The sequence below is a fragment of the Aphis gossypii genome, chromosome X, assembly GCF_020184175.1.
Source record: "Aphis gossypii isolate Hap1 chromosome X, ASM2018417v2, whole genome shotgun sequence".
NCBI classification, from domain to species: Eukaryota; Metazoa; Arthropoda; class Insecta; order Hemiptera; family Aphididae; genus Aphis; species Aphis gossypii.
In genome coordinates this window covers 25,686,788-25,707,022 of record NC_065533.1, presented here as the reverse complement: position 1 = coordinate 25,707,022, position 20,235 = coordinate 25,686,788, and the positions used below count along the sequence as shown (strand labels likewise).

The 20,235-nt window shown below is 34.1% G+C and overlaps 1 protein-coding gene across 1 annotated transcript in view; it reads right to left on the bottom strand.

The window, feature by feature from the left end:
• LOC114130361 (homeotic protein distal-less) overlaps positions 1 to 20,235 on the bottom strand; it is a 104,978-nt gene that overhangs the window by 18,086 nt on the left and 66,657 nt on the right. Inside the window, exons 3-4 of the mRNA XM_050205251.1 lie at positions 6,035 to 6,227; positions 2,342 to 2,699 (exon numbers count right to left, since the gene is read on the bottom strand). Coding sequence (XP_050061208.1) covers positions 2,342 to 2,699; positions 6,035 to 6,227 — 551 coding nt within the window. The remainder of the gene's footprint in view (positions 1 to 2,341; positions 2,700 to 6,034; positions 6,228 to 20,235) is intronic.

The window sequence follows — 20,235 nt, the reverse complement described above, 5'->3', positions numbered from 1 at the left end:
CTACTTGGCGTGTTCGATCCGAGTGATTTTTTTTTAAATAAAGCGTTTTACATAATATTCTACATAATATAGCTAAAACTGATATATTACATAGCTCTGATAGTATTTTAAAAGAAGTTCGCTTATTTAAATATTATTGTATGAAGTACATTTATAATTTACTAAAAATTACTATATTAAATTATATCACGAGCAAAATAAAAATGTCAAAGTTACTAAACAATAAGACATTTTTGATGGATGATTATCATTTAAAATTTAAAAATCAAATTGTAGTTGCAAATTTTGAAATCAGGGGCGTTTAAGTCAACCCTATATCACCACTATTCTAAAGGTTAAACTCATGGATTCACCTAGCACGAGTGATCAAATTATCTACGTATATAGGTTCCGTTGTATGCGATATGGTTATTGCGGTGTTTTTTCGAAAAGAGAAATAAAAAACCACAGTGTAGATCGGCGGCGTGGTCGGCGGGAACGAAGGGTATATAGGTGAGTGTACATAGGTTTAGCCGGTAGGTATAGAACATTAAGGTTGTGCTTCTACCAGTTATTTAATTAATCGAATTAATACCGCGGCGGCGGCACACACCGCACTAAAAAAGTGAAAAGGCCCTGCCATAGTCGCAGTATATAATACAAAACAGCTGTTCTATATCTATAATATTTCACGCACACTGTATACGTACACAATATACATCGCGTTACACACAACATAAGGTAAGGTGTGTACAGAAATATTATTATATTTTATCGTATTAAATAAATTGCGGCGAAAAAGAAACCTTTTCGAGGACGGCCGTCATCAATCACTCGCTCGTCTGCGGTGCGCAACACACGCACAATCAAGGGAGGGAGCGCGCGAGCCCGAGCACACACACAATCGACATCTAACACTTGCCGTCCCTCTTTTTGTATCTTCTTTTCATAAAATTTGTTTTAATCGAATTGTTTCTGCTTAGTTAAAGAAACCGCGGGACGTCCGTATAGCTGAAGTAGCGATCGGCAGAGCAGTAGCGGCACAACCGCGGTTATGGTATATTTATTGTATACATGCATATGATATATATCGTGTTATTATATACAGCGCGCGTATTGAAGAGTAACCGTGACGGATTTCATTATGAAAACCTATGTATAATATATATATAAGTATACATTTATACAAGTAACAGACTTCTGAATAGACTTGATCTGTCCCGTGAACGAGACGGACGACGAAGAGGAAGCCAAAAGGTGAGACAGTACTATTATTATATGTACCTAAGAATAAAACTGTAATATTATATAAAATATCATATATGCATATAATATACTGTAGAAGTGCGCGTAACAATGTCGTTAAAAAGTCAAAATAAGACATAAAAAATGTATATATTTACAAATAAATTATGCAAAGATAAAACACAATAAAAATTTAAGTGGCTATAAAAATATACACACATCAGGAATAAGAAATGTTGTACTGAATTCGAAGTACTTTTCTAGGAAAGTAGAAAAATATTAAACTTCTAAAGGCATTGTCTATATAATCGAAGAATCTAAATAAAAAAATTGTGCACATAATAATATTTTCTATAACCTGCAGTTAATTTTCTTCAGAATATGCAGACCAAAACGTATGTTGTGTTTAAAATAAAACGTTAAAATATTCAAATAAAAACTCAACAATATTTTAAAAAGCACAAATGTCATACGCACTCAATAAATTTGGATTCTTGACTACAGAAGAAAAACTACAATCAATCACTATACATATATATTATCATACAAAACAAAACAATTATGATGGCACCCGTTCCAGATGAATCTTAAAAATGATTATTTCAGTGTCCGACTGCAGTTTACATGATATTGTTTTTGACGAATATAATAATGGCTGTTGTATTATTTTAATAGCTGTGCTCTATTTCTATTTTAAGGTCCTGTATTGTATACCATGTGATTGGTCGATGACATAGTTTCGAATCATTATACCAAATGTTGTTTTTCACGGTCTAGACGCATTTAATATAGGTAATGTTTACGATTTTGAAGACCGAAGACTGCGCCGCCGACCGATCGCTTGAATGATTGCTAATCACGAGTTAAATTTGGCGGAAAATCAATGTACCGCTTTATTGTTCTACAATTATTCGGAATTTGAAGGAAAAATTACATTATTACATCCCCAATAAGATAGATATAACGCGTCAATAATTACGAATAGAAATGAAAGATAATTTAGCGGATGCACCACAAATTGCAAAAAAATTAAATTGATAATATTATATTATCATTAAAATATACCGGACAAACGTAGAAACTCTGGAGTTTATTATAATATATGGTTTGTACTCACGATAGAAGGCCCTGGTTCGGACCGTCGGCCTGGTACCAGCTGTACTGCGGCATGTACCCAGCGGTCGGATGATGCGAATGGTGATGAGGATTGCCAGCCAACGCCTGCAGATTGGGCGGCTTCATGTCCCACGCGACTCCCGGCGGCGAACCGGAAACGCCGGACGACGAGTGGTGGACCGGCGGAACGGGCGACATGTCGCAGGACACCGGCGTCGAGCTGGGAGTCGGGCTGTTGCCGACGTGCTGGCCCATGCCGCCAGGGCCCACGTGACCGCCGCCGCCGCTGCCGCCTCCGCCACCGCCGCCGATGTATCCTCCGGTCGGACTCGGCTGACTGCCGGACGACGAACCGTTACCTGTACAACCAACGGGGTAAAGATTAATATAAACAAACGGACTCGAGCGCGTGCACAAACACCATAACATCATATTATGGTATAATATAATAATATTATTACGCGACGAGCTGCCTTTATTTTTACTATTACAATAATTATTATTACTATTATATACATTACGTATTATAAAATACAAAATATATTTATTTTTGTAAAAACGCACTATGTACAGTACATACTATTCGCCGGTACGAGGGTAAAGATCAAATCGAATTATTTTCGGGTGAACCCTATTGCGAGACAGAAAATAATAATATATACACAATGATTATGTAATATTATTGTAAACATTACAGTTTTGTAAATGCAGAGCAAAAGTGCAAAAATACCTACCGACGTTTCTAACCAAAGTACAATTTGATACATTATGGTGACCAGCCTATTCGTCAAATGTACATCACTAAATTTACTATGATATTATAACATTATCAATACCTACACAAGTGGTCTGATGTAGTAAACTACGTTACTCGCGTGTAACTTATGTGTACACGAGACACGCACTGCACACATATTGTTATTATAGAGTTACCTATTACATATTATTATTGTTATTATCGTACAACGTGGTGGTCACGAGATATGGAAAAGAGCAATAAAACGTTTCGAGCCGGAAGTAATCGATAAATTTTATAGGCGTACATTAATTTGTAAGTCTGGTGTACTGCACGGTCGACGCTGGAAGTCATAAGATCATCCTCGTCGATCGAGACGATGCGATTGATGTACTATGATCTGTGGGTAACTAGACAATTTTCATGATTATTTTTGTCGAAACTTTAAAGTAAGATAAAACAGTGGATTAGATTTTTAATTTTTTTTTTTTTTATTTGCACGCGGGGTTCTCTCCACGATATTATAAAACGTATTAACGTCGTATTTTCGTTTTACCGGTCGTACCTATATATATATATATAATAATATATTATCGTCATCGTCGACTCGTTATTGCAGTCATCGTCGTCGTTACGCGTGTATACGACGGCAAGCACACGGCGGAATAATAATAATAATAATATGTAACATATAATATTATTATGTTATATTGTGTCGTGTGCGAGATTTTCGGGCGAGGTGGAAAAACGTACACGCGCGTAACGCAGGAAATACATGATGTACACCACACATGTATGAAACACGGTGATATAGAATGAATGAAACGGACTTGGAAGAGAAAAAAAGTACACACAGAGCGTATTATACATATTATGTATAGTTACGAAGCGTTGTCGAGAGAATCACACACATATTATTATATATATATATTATATTATATTATGTAGGTAGAACGGTAGACGTCCACCGTCGTACACGCACATATACGCATTACACACAACACATTCAGTCGGTAGAACGACGTATAGTCAGTGAACCGAAACAGTTGCAATCTCCCACGGTCACTTGACAGACCCATCCTGTTCCAGCTATTGTTTTCGTATATATATATATATATATATATAGTGTGTATGTGTGCGCGCGCGCGTATACGTCAGGCCGTATCTATATATATAATATATAATACACGGCGAAGTAATTCTTCGCCACTCGTGTGTGCTCGACACCGCAGCGTCGTATAGGCCTCGTATAATAATATATAATATTATAATAATATGTATATCTCGGCTATTATAAGACTTGTAGAATTATAATAATAATATTGTTGCGTTATTTTTATTATTATTATTGTAGTTATTTTACGCACGATATATGGATATCCGAGCCGAACGATATAAAAAAAAAAAAACGTTCAAAACGGTTTATGACGGTAACAATATAATACCTATATGGATATTGCTGATATTATAAATCATTATTATATTGAGATAACGCCACAGAGACGCTTTTCAAGGGGTTTGATATAGGCAATTTAAATGAAATTTTAAGAAAAGTATAATACATAATGTACATGATATTCTAATTTAGAGCACTATTACAGGTATAAATGTACAATTAATATAAAGTGAGATCCCATGTCGGCACCGTTGTTAGTTTTTACGTGATTACGACGAAATTATAAACGGAAAACGGTTTTGCCGTAAATTTACCATAACGATTAATTTAATGTGTTACATATAGTACACGTTAGATCACGCGATATATTCTAAATTGTGTGGTAAATTGCATATTACATTTTAAACCGCGGTGTAGTAGATCGCATATTGCACGAATGCTAAATACTCGTCAGGATAACAGAATTTATAACTATATTCTTTTTTTGTACTATAGTACGGATACCGAAAAAATAAATACCATAGCTTACAGACTTAAAGTTGGATTTTTATCTTTACTAAAAATTTGGTTGCTTAACCCGGGTAAAACAAACATAACTTATACGCGACATAGGCACGTCGAGAGTCATCGCTATATAGTAGTTGCCCGTTGGCGGAGAAGGCGGTATGTGAGCCAACAATTTTCCCGCGTAGGTATATAGAGGCGCATAAGTTTCCGGCGGACGTCTCTGCCACTGCTTCCATCAAGCCAAACCACCATTATTAACGTGCGAATATATACGTAACAAAATAATAATAATATTACCATAATATATTATTCTGTATGTTAAACCATCGCCGGTCTTTTGTAGTAATAATATTCTTGTGTTTGTGTGTATGTACGCATTTATCTTAAATTCCATACTCACGACTACACGAGATGGTCAAAACGGATTCGGAGAGCGTGAAGAACGTCTACACTCAGCCATGGCAACAAAAACGTTATGACAGAAATTCCACACCAGTAATATTTATATTTTCCTATAGGCGTGTTGAACAATAAAAGTTATACGGATTTTGGTAAATTTTAATAAATAAAATCGAAAATACGATCGGTTTTTCGATATTTCGTACATGACTTCTTATATCCGCGTTGTATACGACTGAGCTTATATATTGAGCGTATATACTCAATAATACTGCATTTGGACGATGTACTAATTATTAAGGGTAGGTGCTGAAGGAGAAAACAGAAAGATTCATCGACGTGCAATTCATAATGAAAACTTAGGGTTTCCTTAAAAGTTAGATAACTTACGCGATGGAATGTTTTGAAAATATAAAACTATGAAAATATTCCGGTATAGGGTGCATTAAATTTGACACATATTTTGTGTTTTTCCTCCGGACCGCGATTTGTCGAATGACTACGTATAACAATATCGTTAGTTATTGTACTATCAACGTACACAATATATGCAATAGTTAATGTTTATAATAGCAATAATAATAGTAACCGTAAAAGTATAGACAGTTAATAATAATATTATTATAATAATGTAATAACGAAACAATGGCACTCACCACCCAGAAGGCCGCCAGACGGCGGAGGACTGTTCGGTATGCTAGGCGTATTGGCCCCGCCGGGGCCTCCCAACATGTGGCCAGGGCCGCCGCCGTTGTTGCTGCTGTTGTTGGACGGGGTCGACACTTGTTGCTGAGCAGCTTTCATCATTTTTTTGTATTTACTTCTCCGGTTTTGAAACCATATTTTTACCTGGAACAAGCACAATAATTGAACGTTAGTAATTGTAATATTATAACGTAATAAGAATCATAATTTTATATTTTATAAATAGGTACTACGTATAATGTATATGACGTGTTAAGTATAAATCGTGTCGTTTAAAAAACCATACCTATTTAGTGTTATTAAAAGTGAGATTATATTAATAATACAATATAATATGTATAAAAAAAAAGAAACTGTAAAATAACGTATACATTTTTTCAAGTCTTAAATCGCTACAGCCACCACTACCAAACCTTCCTCTAAAATTATACTCAATGTGAGAATACATATACGTATGTATGTATGTTAACGTTTAAAGATACCAGTTTAAGGACGATTAAGTCGTAATATAATATTATCAATTCAATAAATTAAAATAACACTTCAACATACAGAAATTTCCTACACACATTATGCGTGTAATATAATAAAAATATAATGTTTATAATTTCTAATTACATGATTATTGCCTATATATAATATATCCATATAGTATGTATAATATAAACGAGTCGATTGGACCTATATGTAATTCAAGCGGTAAACGATAGATATTATAATAATGTCTACAGTCGCGACACTGCACGTCGACGCTTATAATATATTGTATACACATCATTGACTTACACATCATTATGTATACTGAGCTACGACAACTACAGCACAGATCTGCGAGATCGTTTATCTTAGACCTATTACATAGCGATTCTCGTATATTGTATATTATCTATAAAATATTATGTACAATAGTATAATACATCAATCGTAAATAACTTTTTACGTATTTAGCTACTGCTGCGTTTTAACGTTAATAATTCTTAATATTTTACGCCTATCCAATACTTGTTATAAACGTAAAAATTAATAGCGAAAAGATAACAATCGTGATAACAACATCAACAACAATAATAGTAATAATAGAGCAATAGACTCCGCTGCAGGGCATTCGACGCGACGACTTTTACGAGTAAGTCATGCAAATTAATGCGTAGTTGTTATATATATATATATTATGTGTGTATTACCACACATATTATTTTAATGTGTATATGCACACACTAAAACTGCAGAACAGATGTAGTTAATTGGTGTGTGTGTGTTGTTTCTCTTGCTCGCACATATATATATATATTGTATGCACGCATAGGTATATGATATATATACGCAAATAATATCGCAGCGGTACGGTCCGTCACATACATCATGCATAATATAATATCATATATAGGTACACCGGTATAGTATATACTACGTATGGCTCGTAGACTGCAGAGATCGCAGAGTGTATTGTATTTAAATTTACGAGGTGCTAAAATGGCAAAAAAAACGGGACCCGATTAACGATTTCGTTACAGGTGTATTAAAGGTACGACGTATCTATACAATAATATTATTGATATGATATATATTTTAGTTAATTTATTTTATACTCGCAATACGGGGTTTTACTCCCTCTAGGTTTATATTTATATAAAAAAAAAAACAGTTCTCACGGTTTGCAATAGTAGGTAATATTATGTATATACAGACAATACACCCGTGAAAACTTTACTGTGTCTATTGAATAACTGCGGTATATGACTTCTGAGTTCTGATGTATTTTATAATCTACAACGATAAACAATACTTTCTTTTTAATGTATTTTTTGGTATTTGGTTTAATTATTCCCACCACTCTCCCCTGGCAAATTTCCTGAAGGCCACCGCGTTTTCCCATAAGATTAACACGAAAACAATAGTAAGATATGGTGTCTTATTGCGAACATAGTAATATATACCTATGGCTGGAAATCTCGTTCGTATACAAATTAAAAACACATTCATCATCTCTATATATTTAGGTAGGTTAGGTATATAGACACAGACGAACTGTATGCGTAGTTATTTATTACTCGTAAGCAAAAAAAAAATGTATCTACGGATTGGTCATAGTTGATGGTTTCAAATTTTCAAATAATTCGTAATTTGATTGGAATCTAAAACGCGCAGGAAATTAAATGGTCTTTTGAAAGCAGAGAGAGCAATTTGTAAACGACAGTTAACACGACGCATTATTATTGTTTTAACGTATTATTTTATATATTATCATGTCACGCGGTCGCCACTTCTACCGCCGCCGCCGCTGGGACAAATCGCGCGGAGACGTGTCAATATAATATATATACAACGCGCGTGTGCCTATATAATATTATTATATATACGCCAATGCCGGCTATGCCATAGGTTTGTATACGAACAGTGCGCGACATGTATATAAAAATAATAATACATTATAATATATTATTACAACGACTTGTGGGCTGACATCGGTTTCAGGTTTCGTGATTTATTCAACGGCTACAATATATATAAAAACGATCCGGACCAATGGCAGAGAAGGCTGTGGTATATGTATATACATATGTATCATTATATCTGACGTAGTACCTATATTACTTATATAGTATACTATTGCATGCTATATAATATATATTATTATTACGGATACGTAAACGATATTATACTCTAAAGTCGAGTGATTATGCTTTTTTTTAAAAATCAACGTTTTAGTGGATACTGACTTGCGAGGTTGAAGGGGAGAAATTTACGTATTGACAATTGAAGTCTGGTTATTATGATCAATATTATCATTATTTATATATTATAACCAACGATTGAAGTGAACAAATATGAAGTCTCCGATCGAACCTAACCAACTACGTCGGCTCTGCTGTGCAGATTATAGTCACAAATTATAATCCATATATTTATATATATATAGGTCAGAACTCGCAGCGAAAACTGAGCGATATCCGACGACGGTCTGCGGCATCGACGGCGGCATGTGGACAAAGGGACTTTGGTATACACTTTGAAAAATAAATCCGACGGCGGTGATAGTCGTTTCGCTTTTCTTTTGCCGGCTGCACATTCTACCGCGGCGCGTATAGGCAAACGCGTGCACGTATTATTATTATTGTATATAATATAATAATAAACAAACCGCATTTCTGCACAACCGTGCGGCGTGTATGTATACAGAGTGGTAACGACGTCGATTGCGTTACAAAATATAAATTGCACAAACCTGCAGCCACAACAATAAAATATTTACCAAATGTAATATTGTATAAGTAAATAACAATTTTAATTGATTAATAATAGTTACAAGTTTGGTATGGTTTGGGTCCGGGTCCGGTTCGAGATCAAAATCAGGGTTGATAATATCGCCAAATTGCACGTGTAACACGGTCGTTACAAGCAGCCCGTGGACCACTGTCCGTAGTACCTATATTACTCTGATAGACTTGCTTATAGATCACTCAAATTGGCTTGAAATATGATGGCGAGGAAAATTTTTTATGGAGATAAAAAACGGGGGAATAATCAATCAGAGAGTATTGAATTTACGATTTTCAAAAAAACTATGAGCAATTATAATGGTCTGATCGATTCCACAATACTGCAGATGCATATTCCAAAACAGAGTGCACATGACATAACATTTATTGGTTAGGTGTGTGATATGAGAAGATAATAATAATAATATAGAGAAGATAATGTTATATATTTTTTATTTTTTAAGAAATTTGCCCCCTTTCCTCCCACCCTGGTCACCGCCGCAAAAACCGAATAGCTGCCTGCAGGTCGCCGCCGCGCACGCGGTCGTTTTCTTCTTTTTTATGCCGGTTGGCCGCGCAATGCCAAGAATTCTTGAACGCGCGCGTTGCGTTTTCTGGAGGCCGGCTGAATCGGCCGACATCAGAGACGAGCAAACGTATACACATGCACACACACACATACGAGTACGCACGTATATATCGTATGCGGTTTTGCCGCCGTATGACGGACGGACCTGAGTAAAAAACGGGAGAAAAAAAGCATCGCGCGAATTCTTCGTTTACCTATATAGTGTATGTGTGTGTGTGTGTATTTGTGTGTGTGAAGACAAGCTTCGCGACCGAGACGCGCAAAGCCGGACGGAGATAGAGAAAGAATGAAAAAGAGAGAGATATTTATAGTTGAATAATAATATACGTATCTGTAGTAGTAAAGTAATAAAAATAATAAAAATAATAAATAAGACGATTCCTGAGCTGCGTCACGATATTGCGCGAGGTTTTTTTATTATCGTATAATTTCTCAATCGGTTTATTGATCTGCGTATATACCTACGTACTATATATAATATTTATGTGTTATATTTATTTCTACGGAAATATACATATTATATTATTAATAAGACACGAAAGAAAATAAAAATTTTAAACCTCCCAATCCGCACAAACTTTGGCGCCGAAACGGTCCAAACTTTTTCCCGCAAGTAATTTACATAATATGTGATTGACGTGTGTTTCGATTTTCGAGCGTGTCACAATATAATATATATATGATGAAGTAGGTATGTACCTATGTGCCAGCCACCGTAGAATATTTAGCGTATATAGGTATTATAATACCGTTTGTTTTGTTCTATTCAGGCCTCGACCGCGCCAAAACGACCTCGTCCTGAACGAAACCGAGGATGGGCTCGGCTGCAGTGCTGCAGCTAATATGCGCAACTATTACATGATAATATAATATATATTCTGGTATCCGTGTTTATAACATAATAAATCCGCATTGTGTACCCGGGCATTCGATAAATGACATTATTTTTCTCTCCAAAATGTTGTCTTTTACCTAGTAAATTTAGGATTTGAAATGTTTATATGCTGCAGTCTCCTTCTCGGGAATTTAAAAATATTAGACCAACATTTACAATTATTTCTATTAAGTTTGCACATAATCATACCTTGTGAATACATATGTTGTAGATTATATTTTTTCACGCATTAAACCGAAGAAACGGACGGAAAAATAAAAAAGCAAGGTAAGCCTTCGCGGCGGTCCTGCAGCCGTCGTCCGTAATCAATACGTCATATATAATATCGTCGTCTGACGTTAAATGCGAGAGTCGTGCCGCGAATAACGTATTATATTATATACAAATACTTATATATTTATATAATATAATATATTATATACCTATATATTTTATTAATAAATTACACGTGTTATTTCAATACGAATATTTATATAGATCATAAATCAGCCTCTAGTGCAGTTCGGCAGAGAGGACACGGATAAAAAAAATAATAATAATAATACAATAATAACAATAATAATATAATGTAATAGAGTAAATTTAATAATATAATATATCGTCGCGTTATATATATATATATATATATATATACACACATCGCTCGCGCGGTATAATATAATATATCGGCGCAATGATTCTAATCTGTCAGTAAGTACTAATCAATGTCAAATAATTTTTGATATACGACGAGTCGTCGCCGCCACCGCCCGTTCGACCTTCCCACCCAGCGAATACGCTAACGTAACGTGTGTACTACAACATAAAAATATAAATAGTGCGAACGAGAGGCACACAGACCGCCTTCGCGGGGAGAGGGGAGAAAAAATTATACGTACCTATATATGTATATAATATGCATCGTGCGCGTACGTGTTATTAATGTTATTATTATTATGTTTTATATCGACGGACACGAATCAACCCTCTCACCCCGGTGACCGGTTCTCGGTGTTTTTTTCCGTATTTTTTTCTGTATCAATATTATTATTTATACGTCTATTACTCGTGTCACTTTTTATTTTATTATTATTATTTTTTTTTTTTTTACTTTATTCCTCTATCGGACCTCTTTTTTTTATACATACATTCATCTCGACCCAAACGATCGCCTCCGGGCCGTAATCGTATATACGATACACTGCACCATGTTACAACCCCGCCGAGCAGGCGGCCTAAAAGTCACCGGGCCTTATAGCTGAAACACCTTTTACAGCACGCAACACCATCGAGCACGGCAAATCATAATTTACGAGATCTATAAAATGGTGTATCTACACAGCATATGGTATGTATAATATAAATACGAGACCTCGAGGCTCTCGTGGTTAGGACACAGATACTCGAAATGTTACTGTCTTGTTTCTATGTATTGTGTAATTATATATGTGCCAATGAAAAACCAAAAGTTACACATCACAGACGATAACTGTCAAATTTCTAAAATTGTTTTAATATCACGCCCAAGTTAGGTTATTTCATTTAAATTTTCTAGTAGCTATATTGTCATAATAAGCGAATATTATAAGCATAGTTTAAAAAAAATATTTAATTTGTTCAAGGGTTTGTAAACGCACTTAAGTCCATCTCCAACTCGGAAACCACAAAACAAGCATAACGATATAAGAATAACGGTACAGAAAGATGAAATTCACTCTGCAGATCACCCGATTGCTTTTAATGACCACTGATCGTTTGTACAAAAACAGGTTTGAAAAGAAAGTAACCGACAACTTTTTTCCCCGTTGAGCGCAAGCGAAATGCGTCAAAAGTTTCGTCTCCTCATGTATAATAATATAGATTGACGCGCGGAGGTACCTAAGTATAGGTAAAATAATCTCATAATATCATAATGTAATATATTTTGTACAAATCGAAAAATAATCAAAACTGACAATCGGACCGCAAAACACATTTACAATTGGAGGTTTTCCCATATAGTAATAATAATATGTATAATATATATATAAATATAGTGTGTCTGAAATATTGCATATAGAGTTGTGTACTTGTGTATGTACGAGTTTTATGTGTCTCGCGATATCACACACACACAAACACTACTCACTCATTCACTCACACACTGACTAGGCGGAACTATGGTACGCCTACCATGGTCATCTGTAGTACAATGTTTTGTAATGTATTTTATACATATACACGTGAACGCGCGTTTGTGTGTGTGTGTGTGTGTGTGTACGAATAACAATAAAACTTCTATGTACGCTTGTTCCAGCAGTGAAATCACTTAACCAGAAACTTTTACTTCATTATGCGCATTTTTTTTTCATCTTCCTACTCCTACTCCCGTGTGTGTATATGTATATATTTATATATAACGCGTGTGTCACGACCACAAAAATACACACACACATACGCGAGTGCGTATACTATTCCGACATCATCAAACAAAACCGGACATTGCTATTGTGTCGAAGAAAACTATTCAGACGATGCAATTATAATGTGTGGTGTGTTTGTGTGTGTGTGTGTTTATGTGCACCGATGTTGGAATAGGTAAAAAATTGGATAAACCGAACAAAATATATAATATATATACCACCTAACCCATACGTATATTTTATTTTGTTTTTTTTATGTTTATATACGTATTTGTAACAGGATACACCTGTCGTGATGGATTACAAGGTGGAGGCCATCGGCTCGTGTGTATATGTATATGTATGTCTGTGTATGTATGTATATATTATATACATTTTAGCTTCCGGCTTTTATTTTTACGGGACGACTCGGCCGATTCCGTGTCCTTATTAACATATATTATTCATTAAAAAAAGTTATTCTTTCTCTTTCTATATATGTATATAAATATATATAATAATATGAATATTTAAAAAAAAAAAAAGAGGAAAAATGTCCACCCACCGCCACCATGAAACCTGCGCCGTACCACGGTTCTTGAGTACTTATTTTGTTTCGATCGATAGAGACGGTATATATACGATCGTCGTTAGTGATAACGAAAACTCGTCGGAAAACGTGCGTCTTCGAAGAACAAAAAGAGAGGAGTAGGAAATTTGCTTGCACGCGTGCATTATCTATATCCGTCGAGTCGGAACAATATATTATATATATTTTGCTAACGATTTGGTGTGCTCGGTATAATATTATATTATACTGTATGTGGTCCTGCCATCATGCTACGTAATCCATTTAATATTCTATTGATAAATATATACGCGTATAAAAATCGATACAGTTTGAGATTGATCACCGTCAATTCTGTCTTATATACCATAGAATGTACTATTAATTTTTAAGAAACTTAACCGATGAAAACACAACGATCAGAAAAAAATCATTCTATAGCAAACGTTTACTGGGAATTTCCATTTATGCAAAATTTTTCAAATGAGCCCTAAAAAATCCCCCTCCAAAAGCCACAAAAAAAAAGCGATAGGACATAAATCGTTTTGTTACGGCCGAAGACGTCTCGTAGCAGCCCATTATTATTATAGAGAACTAAAACATGGCATCACACGCGACGTAAATAATAGTACCATGTATAATATATTATTCACTCGTTGCGGATTGTTGCGCATCGCCTATGTGTACATATTCAACATATACAACTCCAAATTATGTTGAAAATAAAAATAAAATATTTTCAAAAACACATAAATTTACCGAGAAAACGACTGTTTAGTGATGTTTGTAATCACCCTGTATATACTCGTAAAACGTCGGACGGATAGCTGTGGTGTGTGTGGGAACAATAGTAATCACGATAACGACACGCACGGGACCCTCCCTGTACTGCGCAAGAGGAAGTCGTTGTACACTGATGGAGAAGGTAGGTAGGTATATACCTAGGTAAAATATTATACGCATATATTATGTGTATATATACGCAAGCCGCGGCAGTTTGAAAAATAAAAATAAAAAAATAACGAAACGAAATACGCGCTCGCGCCCACTGCAAGGTCGACTGTTTTCCCGACGAATTCTCTTCTACAGCGGGGGAAAAGAATAATATCATTGTTGCTATTTAATATTCATACATCGTTTCGTGTATCAAGATTGGAGCATATCGCACGCGAATACTAGACGTCTTTCGGTGGTTGGTATAAATATTGTATTGTATGTAGTACCTATGTATGTTGTATTAAGCGTGATAACAACAATTTCGCATTTAAGAAAAAAACTTAAAAGAGCATTTTATTTAAATATTTTTTTTAAGCGTTTTGGGTGCTAAAAGTATTTAAAGGAAATTTCAATTTTTCAAATAATCAAGTTAATTTTATCTTTTTAAACATTTCATATACCTAATAGTGTTTATTTAGTCTGATTATTTTCATAAATACAGTATTGCAGTCGAATGCAATAACAGTGTACCTATAATACCTATTATAGTCATAATATATGTTTACGCTTTGATATAACACGATGGCACGACATGCACAATGGACGTGAACTTTGAGGACGAAATTTCTTATTACTGCAGTGGACTAGTCAAGTAAAAAGTAATTGCGTACACATACAGTGCAGTGCAGCGTGAGACTCGATCGAAAACGGACTGACTTTTAAGCCAGTCATATTATAATGATATCACGCCCGGCCTTGAGTAATAACACATTTGTTTTACGCGTACACACGCAGTAAAATAATAATATATACACGCTCGATGACGTAGAACACGAGAACATATTATTATTATAATACCAATGTTTATATTATGCGCAGCATTTACAATAATATACTAACTCAGTGTTTCAGATGTACACACACCGTAGTATATCGAGCATTCAATGGTATGTCGATCGAAAGCACACGTCGTCGTAACAGTTATTCCTAAAAAAAAAATCTCAATGCGGTAAGAAAGCATCTGAACGTATTTTTTTCTTGCCGAGAGACCGTGATTTTCAAAGTACCAGTAGTATACTTATATAGCTATATAATATTTCTGTGTACAGTATTACATTATAATACATAAAATCGAAATGACTATGTTATATTCTCCTCTCTTCTATGCACACTCTAATATTTAGCAAGGCCGACTGACGGGCACACGAGGTGAAACGTTTGTTTTTTTCAATACGTACACTCAAGTTAGCATGTTAGTGTGTGTGTGTAATACTATGAACGATGTTATTACGCCAAGTTTCGAAATGAACAAAAAAGTTATAGCATTAGTTTTACATTCGCCGACAAACTCGACTTGTAATCGAATATAATCGCGTATGAATGTGGGGCGGTACAATATGTATAATATTGTTGGATATTACATGGTATTACACACGCGCGTAGGTATATTCTAATATAATATAACGTAACATAAATATAGAGCATATACGGTACCCGCAGCACAGTAAGGAGACGATCATTGCGCGCGAATCTGGTATGATATTATTATATGAATTATGATAAACGAAAGAGTATTTGGTTAATAAAGATATTATCTATCTGGTCATATTAATAAGACAAACTGTCAGATAAAAAATTAAGTGATAAAATAAAAAATAAATATTATGTAGGTATTAGACTAAATTCGACGACGAAAGTAGGTACAAATGACCAGATTTGACCAGAGGTGTATAATTGTTTCTATGAGTTATAATATATGTCTAAATTATATATACATTATAATATATACGATAAACCTAAAATATAAAGTTCAGATTGTTTTTTTAATTAGTCGTTACTATCGGTTTTTAAATTTTCGATTAAACGATTCGTATTATTAAATTCAATAATTAGCACGTCGACGGTTTTTTTTTAATATTATGGCCGCAACCGGTTAGGTATTACGATTTCATGTATATATATATTATATGTCTATATTATGTACACGCGCGTAAATCGCAGATAACTATCACAAAATGAATATTGTCGTTCAATGGTCTTGTCTGTGTAAAAATCTAAACGTCGACGTGTAAGTGACTTTTTCCTCGAAGTATATTAAGTACAATAAACCTAACCTATTTTATACCTTTTATGTTAACCTTAAGCCAAAATTAACTAAAAAATAAAGAAATAATTCAAATCGATGATAGATAACACGTTTATAACCATAACCGCTTAATTTAATATATTAATAACAAAAACTTATATAATGATAGTGTTGTTAAAAAAAAAAAAAAAACACCACCGACCGCTGTTGTAGTAGTAGGCGACAGAAATTTCGATAATATGCATCCTATATAAAAACGAATGAGCACTATTAATGACTTCTGTAACGGAAATTAGCTGAAATTCATTCGGTGATAAAAATTAATCGAATAAAACCTCAGACCGATACCATCGTATAATTACTATAGAATTATTATTCTAGTGTAACAAATAAATAAATAAATTCAATATTTCATAATTTTCAACTTCAAACATATTATTCTTTTTATAGTCGTAGGCTCGCGGATTTCTCAATAAATCGACGTAGATACGCGTAAATAATAATCGTATCTATCGTTTGTTATTATGGTATTCGTATTATAAACTATACTACACGATTGCGACAACGGACAGTATATACGTATATAAGTAGGTAATATGTATTATACTCGTATGTTGCTATCAAAGCGCGAGTCCATGTTACCATGTCCACGGTACATATGGTACATTACAACGGTATAATACTATTACGTGTGTAGAGTGTGTGTCAAAGGTCTAATTATCCCTAATTATATCTCCGAGACTAATCAATCGGTTTATTATCTGAATCAATAATTTTCAACTGTACAAAAATATGTGACATTATTAAGTTTCAATTATTTGTTTGTGATTTACTGTTGAAAAACTGCATTTAATATATTGATATGGGTCACAGTAACGCAGAATTTTTGGGAAATACAATACAAATGTTATGTCTTATGTGTATAATTTCTGTAAGTACATGCGGCACACGCTCGTGGTAACTACAAAAGTGCATATTATTATTATAGACCAAAACTCGTACGAACTGACTACTTAAGCATATTTACTTTTTACTAATTTATAAGCACACCTATCTCTATACTATTAAGCATTTTTTTTTTTTGCTTTACCTAAATTGGCAGAGGATACAATATTAGCAACGTAGTATAATTAATGCTAATCCTTAGGTAATTTTATCGATTTTATTAACACTAATAATATTTAAAAATAAATTATAATATTGTTTACTTAATTCACATTTTTTGCTAGGTACTCATTATCCTTTAACATCATTCAACTAAACACTAAATGCTTAATAAAAAATAAAACTTTTTTAATAATGGATAATTTTCATGCAAAATGTTTTAGAAAAGTATTTTATTTGTGATTATGATACTAAAAATATAAGTAGTTTTTCAAATGTCGCACGTAAAAAATCCATTACGTACTACAGGTAAGTAGGTATACAATACAGTGAAAAATAATATTTTTGTTAAAATACTTAAAAAAAAAAAAAAAACATAGAACCAAAAATTTTTCGAAATATGAGTGTAAACATGTAAATGAATAATTCTGTATTATAAAATGTAAAATACGGTAAAATATTCTGTATTGCATGTGTGTCGTTTCTGAGATTGCGCAAGTCGAACATGCGAGGATTAATTCGGTGCAGACGTCGAAAGCAACATTTTAAAATTCAAATTAAAAAAATATGTATAATAACCCATTTCATGAAGAATCACGGTCGTACGCGAATAGGTCAAATACTTAACGCATATACATTATTTTTCGCCGCGGTTTCGCTTCGCGTTTTAACGTATTATTATTATTATTATTATTATTAGTGTCGTTGAGTGTAACATCTGTTTTCACCCGGCAAAAAGTTTCGGAGGTTTTATTATTATATTATCGTTGTTATTAGTTATATATTGTATATATTATATTATTATGTGTGTGTATACAATAATAATATACACACGAAAATGCGCGTCGCTTTGTTCGGTCTGTGGGTTCTTGCGGAACAATAGGAATGTGCACGCCAGCCAGCTATATACCTATTCGACATGATTTTTTTTTCATCCGTTGCGAACGTCATTGCGTTCGTATAATATACGTCATACAAAATGCAATATTATCAACGTATACCTAAATATGAAACCCAAAAACTTTAGAGTGGCTTACAACACGAAAATTCTATCATGTTAAACATTCATATTGTAAATCGTGCAATTATTATGTATATCGTGTCTATATGGCTATTTTATTATTGCAGGTTAAATGTAATGAACGAGGAGCCTACTGGGAGAGGGGAGACCGAGCTTTCTCATCATCGGACTTTTTAAAAACAATTTATCACGGTTTTCAATAAAACAACGACGTCGATGACTTTGCGTATATAATAACTAGGTATAGATACCTACTTGTATACAATTCTGATTCCTGAAGGATTTTATAATGTTATATCACAAAGAATAAGTAACAAGGTACAAGGTTCGTGTTTTGATTTTATTGTACCCCTTATTAATCGGCCTCCTGATAAATGATAATTTTCTTGCGGGTGCAGGCATACCTATATTATATATAATATATATATATATACATTTAAACGGAAATGTTTATCACGGTTTATGTCATAACAGCTATTATATGTATTATTATGTCACCTCGTCGAAGGTATTCTTTTTTAAATTCAACGATACATATAATTATTATACCTACAATAATATCATCGACTAATCGTCACGGACCCCCCGACCGGTATTTTCGATATGGTCGCCCGTTGTTCGTAGAGGCGACGCATGCACGTATTTATACGATAAACATTGTACCTATTGTAGATTATGATACATACATTTATAATATAATAGTCGGACTGGCTGGATCGGATTACCCCTCGCATCGTATACGAGGTACCCCCCGTGGTCCGTAAATCCTAATAATTTTATCATCGCTAATTCGCCGCGTATTATATACCTACTAAAGTTTTAATAATATATTATTATTATACATCGTTATATTGTCGTCGTGATCGTCATACGATCTTCAATTAAGTCGATTTGTGCCCGCCACCTCCGTGTCTTCCCCAATATCCAATTAACCCTTAACACGATAATGACGACGAATGACGACCAAAATTTTCACAATCGACCACGTCGTCGATCGCGCAACATTTCAAACGATCGCATAGTATCGCGAAACGTCTAATGGATTCAATTTTTTTCGGTCGCTCGCATCGTCATATCATAAAATTACTTTCGTTTCGAGCAGATACCTAATAATATTATAATATGTTAAGTGAGTGTGTACCAAGGTAGCACGTCAATAACCTGAAACATGTAATATTATATAACCGCTAAATCGACCTGTAATGATGTGTAATAATAATAATTAATAATATACCCACATAACCTTCCGATTATCTTTGGATTTATCTGACGGCTTTGTTATAAAAACCGATATTCCGACTACTGCAGATCGTGTAACATTTTTGTCTTTAAA